The sequence below is a fragment of the Octopus bimaculoides genome, chromosome 22 (assembly GCF_001194135.2).
Source record: "Octopus bimaculoides isolate UCB-OBI-ISO-001 chromosome 22, ASM119413v2, whole genome shotgun sequence".
Lineage (NCBI taxonomy): Eukaryota > Metazoa > Mollusca > Cephalopoda > Octopoda > Octopodidae > Octopus > Octopus bimaculoides.
In genome coordinates this window covers 13553081-13558775 of record NC_069002.1, presented here as the reverse complement: position 1 = coordinate 13558775, position 5695 = coordinate 13553081, and the positions used below count along the sequence as shown (strand labels likewise).

Genomic DNA, 5695 nt, shown 5'->3' with positions numbered 1-5695 from the left:
ATATATATATAATAAATAATAAATGTGCCCTTTTAAAGCCTAGCCAGGCTCATGGGCCTGGTTTCCCAGTTTCAATGGCGTATATGTTCCCCAGCTGGATGGGATGCCAGTCCATCGCAGCGTTACTCATTTTTGCCAGCTGAGTGGACTGGAGCAACGTGAAATGAAGTGTTGTGCTCAAGAACACAACGCGTCGCCCAGTCCAGGAATCGAAACCACAATCTTACGATCATGGTGCTGACACCCTAACCAATAAGCCACGTGCCACCACATCATCATCATTATCGTTTAACGTCCGCTTTCCCTGCTAGCATGGGTTGGACGATTTGACTGAGGACTGGTGAAACCGGATGGCAACACCAAGCTCCAATCTAATTTGGAAGAGTTTCTACAGCTGGATGCCCTTCCTAACGCCAACTACTCAGAGAGTGTAGTGGGTGCTTTTACGTGTCACCCGCACGAGGGCCAGTCAGGCGGTACTGGCAACGGCCACGCTCAAAATGGTGTCTTTTATGTGCCACCCGCACAAGAGCCAGTCCAGGGGCACTGGCAATGATCTCGCTCGAAAATCCTATGAAGGCCAGTCAGGCAGTATATATATATCTATAAATATATATATCTATACATATAGATATATATGTGTGTGTGTATGTATATCACCGCGTGGCACCTTGGGCAAGTGTCTTCTGCTATAGCCCCAAGCCGACCGAAGCTTTGTGATTGAATTTGGTAGGCGGAAGTTACTGCCGCATGTGTATATGTCTGTGTATGTGCTTGTGCCTCTCTCCCAAAGAGAGAGAGAGGGATTACAATAAAGTTGTTACTGTTTCACTTTTGATACGTAATACTGAAATAGTGTAAGAGATAAGAGATTGCTCGAGGCTCACATTAGGCAAGAAGTTGAAAATTGTTTTGGCCCATGACACTGCATGGACCCTAAGTAAGGCATGTGTAAAATTTGAATGAATTCAGTCGGGTAGTTCTCGAGTTTTAGTGATGCACACATACAGACACACACACACACACATTCTCAGTTTTATACATGTGTGTGTGTATGTAGGTATAGGAATAGCTGTGGATAAGAAGTTTGTTCAAGCAAATAGTTTTTGGTTCAGTCCCATCTTAGGCAAGCATCTTCTATTGTAGTCCTGGGCTGACTAAAGCTTTGTGAGTGGATATCATAGATGGAAACTGAAAGAATCAAATCGTATGTATGTATGTATGTGTGAGTATGACTGTAAGGGTGTGTGTGTTTGTGTCTCCTTGTCTTGACATCACATTTTAGTTGTAAACAAGTGTCACTGTCATATAGGCAGTATCATTCATTTTTAGTGAAACAGGCAAGAATTGGTTACAAGAAGAGCATTTGGACATTGGAAAATCTGCCTCAACCCATGCAAGCATGGTAAAGTGGAGGTTAAAATGAAGATGATGATGGTGATGATGATGATGATAATGATGATGATGATGAATATGTATGAATTTAAATACATATGGAAAATCTGCCTCAACCCATGCAAGCATGGTAAAGTGGAGGTTAAAATGAAGATGATGATGATGATGATGATGCATATATATGAATTTAAATATTCATTCTGTTACATTTTTAAATTTCTCAATAAACTTGAATTATACCAGTTCTTGAACTGCTTTTAGACATTAGAATGTGTCTTACCGATTCTATGTTTTCTTTTCCTAGTTCCTTCCTCACAGCCTCATATCTCTGTACATTCAATGGAATACCAAAGCCAGTAAATTTGGAATGCTTTTCATCAGTGTTTTTGCCATTCTCTTTGGTGGCTGTGTTTTCTGTGGTGCTGCTGTCATGAGACTTCTCTTGGCACATCTCTTCATCTGTTCCATTGCTTATATTATGTGTGTTTGAACAACAGTTCTTATTACTGCTTGACTGAGTTTGGAAATTTGTCATAGTGTCTGACATTGTACCAACAAAACTTGGTAAATTCTTTCACTTAACAATCACTGCCAGAAAGAAAAAAATATAGAAAAAAATAACCAATAAAACTCTTCAAGGTCTGTCTTGAGAATCAAGGCTGACCTTCAAGAGAGAGGATATGTCACTGATAAGGTTACAAATAATGATGAATGGACTTTGACTAACAAACAACCAATTGGTTGTTTAACCAGCATATTAAACAAACTGTCAATTAGTTAGCTTGTTTGATATTTAACCAACCGACTAACAATAAAGAAATATTGAACCAGTGCATGTGTTTATTATTATTGGCATAATGACCCTCCCAAGACACATCAAATTAAATATCAAAATACAATTTGGTTTCTAAAAATCATATTTTAAATAAAACCATTTTTTTTTTAAGAACCTTCATGTTTTAGCTAAAATTATCATATTTCTTTAAAAAATATTTCAAAGAACATTGATGAATGAATGAAAAATCCATATTACCACAAGAGAAGAAACTGTTAACACGAATGGTTATTTATATTTTATTACCAATGCTGGCACAGACTTTCCAGCAAGGGTACTAAACTCTCAACAACTCAGCCGACCGACCGCTCAGCTGTCAATAAGTACCATACAAATGTAAGGTAAATACAGTATGATATGGTGCTGCTACTGCATCTGATAGATTAGCCAGAAGTTACCAATATACTGCAGCCTCTGATCTACTGACATGTTTCTACATTCTATCACAAATACAATGGTTTTATCAAAGCTGGCTGATCTTATGCCATTTCCACTCAAGCCTGTCACCTTACATTGTTTCTCCTTGTTTTGTTACCTTTCCTTGTGCTCTCTCTCTCTCCTGATCTTGCACTGATTCCTACATGTCAACAGGACAGGGGAAGCATGCAGCATGTTATTTTAGAGGAGTGGAGGTCATTGTAATAGTGCTTGAAGAAGAAGAGAGAAGAAACAACACATCTGCAAGCTAATGGTCATAATGTTTTTTGAAGGATTTTTGTGGCATTTAGCTAAATCACTTTCTGTAGGTGAGAATGTTTGTGCGTAGCCACAGTACCATTCCAAATATGTGATCAGTACACCAATGTGAGTCGCACAGATGTTAATCTGAAGTAATTATCAGGCCCTGAAAAGGAAATAAGTCACTGGAAAGTAGCTTTTAAGATGTTTGTATGTTGCAATGTGAGACTGTCGCCTGGAATTTGTAATGATTTAGAGAATTTAGTTTGAACATAGGTATAGAGTCATGCAGTGGTTCCTTGATAAATGTAACTAAATGTGTCTCAGTGTTGCTGAAGGAAACTGGGTAGTCATATCTCAACTCACTCCCTTTGACGAATGCCTTCCAGGCCCCTGTTCACCAGAGCTGTACTTGTAAACACGAAGTGTATAGATTGCATGTGGATGGTGCCCATGTGAGGATAGTTAAGTATTGAAGAGTAGTAACATCTACACAAGAGCACATGGTTAGAAGTAACAACAGGTAGACAATTAAGGTATGGAAGGAAAACTGAGTGAGATATAACCAAGCGTTGACAGAGTGTAGATAGGAAAGGGTTGCAGTAATGGATTGATCAGATTCAGGAAATGAGAGACGCCTGAAGTTCATTGGCGTGCAACTTAACTATGAGATATTCACACCAGACATGATCAGTTTTTTACTGATGTCCAAGACAATAACATTCATTTTGCTGCAGTTTTCAAAGGTGAGCGACTACGGGTATGTGAAATCGGAGAGTCCTGGGTCTACAGAAACTACACTGATCGCTATTGCGAACACAGTGAGAGACTAAATGTGCCGAAGAAGATGTTTTTATCAGATAAAAAAAAAACCCAAATAAAACGAATATCCAAAGGGGACACGAACGACAAAAACAAAACTGGCGTAGTGCAAAGTCAATGTATTTCACACTGTGAGGGATGTGAAAGACAGTCAACGTTTCTGATAATAGTCATTCGTCAAAACACAAAGCAGGAAACGGAAGAAGGAATAAAAACATGTTTGTGATTTACGTTGATCACATTTATAATTTCACTTGTCATCAACATTATCTTCTTCAGTATCAAAATCATTATTAAAGTAACCTCACAAACACTACTACCTTAATCATCATTGCAGTCATTATCGTAATCAGTGTAATAAACAATTTTCATTAAAGTGATAAATTCCAGGTTCCGAAAGATAAAGAAACTGCTTCCAAACTAAAACAACTGTTAATTGCCGTACAATCTGCACACAGTAAATAATTAAAGATCGAAAATCATCATTTTGCACGTAAAATGACGATATAATGTTTTGTCATGTGTTTTAAACTGTCGCGACAACAGCAATGATTAATGATTTGAGTGTCTCTGTAGTAAAATACATCACAACAAATTGATTATTCATCAAACATGTGTCTTAAGTAAACGCCAAACCAAACAATCTTATAGGCATGTAACATGTTATTAATAAGAATACGATTAAAACAAAAAAAAATTTTAATCTTACTGCATATTGTAATGTTGGTGTTCCTAAGTAGAAAATGTAAGTAGATGGATAGCTTCTAGTGTGACAGGATGTCTAACATTCAAGTTGAAGCAGATAATGTTTTCAGGTAACACCGGTTTATACCGGAATAAATTCAATTATAAAGGACAACGTGGTTTGTAATTAAAAAAATATATTCCTTAATACAGATAAACATTACACTCATAATTCATACTGTCCATTGCTGAACTCAGGAATGTACAAGACTTTATCATTCTAAATATATATATGTGTATGTGCGGAAATATATAATACATGGTTGTTACATAAATAAATTAGTCTAAATGCTACTATTGTATACTGATTACATGGTGGACTGTCCGCCAATTATATTTCCATGTTTCCTTTCGTTTAATCACTAAACGTAAACCAAATCTAACACGCTTTTAGTCTAATTTCCATTTAGACCGAGTAGTAAACAATTTTTAAACCGCTTACTATCTTCCCACTACACCGCTCCAATTATTACCACGCTAGGTATGTCTTTATTTGTTGTGAGCAACTAAAACCTTTCTAGTTTTTCTATCGCTTATTAAACTACATTACTGTTGAAGAATATATTTGTTTGGCTCTTTTTAATTTTGCAATTTCTTTTTTATTTAATGTATAAAATATATTTTAAGGTAAATTCTGTCCGATTCTAAATTCACAGTGATGGCATCTCAAGTCGTTGCCGCCGGCTTAATTGTTTATCGACGTCTACATAATCAGATAGAATACTTGCTACTTAAACATTCCTATGGAAAACAACACTGGACGCCACCCAAGGGTTCGTATTTATAAACTGTTCGTTTTTAATGTAAGGAAAATTCAGCTCCTGGAAATAACAGCCAATTTTACACACAACACTAGTCCTCAGTCAAATCGTCCAATCCATGCTAGCATGGAAAGCGGACGTTAAACGATGATGATGATGATGATATATATTTAAAATGGGGAAGGCCGGTTTATAGGATTACCTTAGATTTCCGGTCCATAGAAGGTTTAGCTTTATGGACGGGAAACCTAAGGTGGCACTGTCATGGTATTAGCTGTCAGAAATGAAAGTAGAAAAATCCAAACAAGGAATGTTACTGCTGGTTTGAGTTGAAATCTGTTTCTTTGGCTACTGACTGGCCGGAACTATCTGTCTGTCTCTCTGTCTCTCCCTCGTAGAATTTAAACAAATGAAATTCAGTTTAAACTTTATAAATAAAAATATTTTTGCATTATTCATT

At 36.8% G+C, this 5695-nt stretch overlaps 2 protein-coding genes across 5 annotated transcripts in view; one reads left to right on the top strand and one right to left on the bottom strand.

The window, feature by feature from the left end:
- LOC106872784 (small RNA 2'-O-methyltransferase) overlaps positions 1 to 5695 on the bottom strand; it is a 50368-nt gene that overhangs the window by 17123 nt on the left and 27550 nt on the right. The window contains exons 1-2 of one of the 2 annotated variants that reach the window (XM_014919887.2): positions 4440 to 4555; positions 1676 to 1983 (exon numbers count right to left, since the gene is read on the bottom strand). In XM_014919887.2, coding sequence (XP_014775373.1) covers positions 1676 to 1942 — 267 coding nt within the window. In that variant the 5' untranslated portion in view covers positions 1943 to 1983; positions 4440 to 4555. Of the gene's footprint in view, positions 1 to 1675; positions 1984 to 4439; positions 4556 to 5695 lie in introns of those variants that run through there. The other variant, XM_052975785.1, reaches the window with a different exon arrangement.
- LOC106872785 (bis(5'-nucleosyl)-tetraphosphatase [asymmetrical]) overlaps positions 4448 to 5695 on the top strand; it is a 15990-nt gene continuing 14742 nt past the window's right edge. Inside the window, exons 1-2 of one of the 3 annotated variants that reach the window (XM_052975798.1) lie at positions 4448 to 4545; positions 5131 to 5247. In XM_052975798.1, the coding sequence (XP_052831758.1) occupies positions 4536 to 4545; positions 5131 to 5247 (127 nt within the window). In that variant the 5' untranslated portion in view covers positions 4448 to 4535. Of the gene's footprint in view, positions 4546 to 4575; positions 4594 to 4847; positions 4956 to 5130; positions 5248 to 5695 lie in introns of those variants that run through there. The other 2 variants (XM_052975799.1, XM_014919889.2) reach the window with 2 other exon arrangements.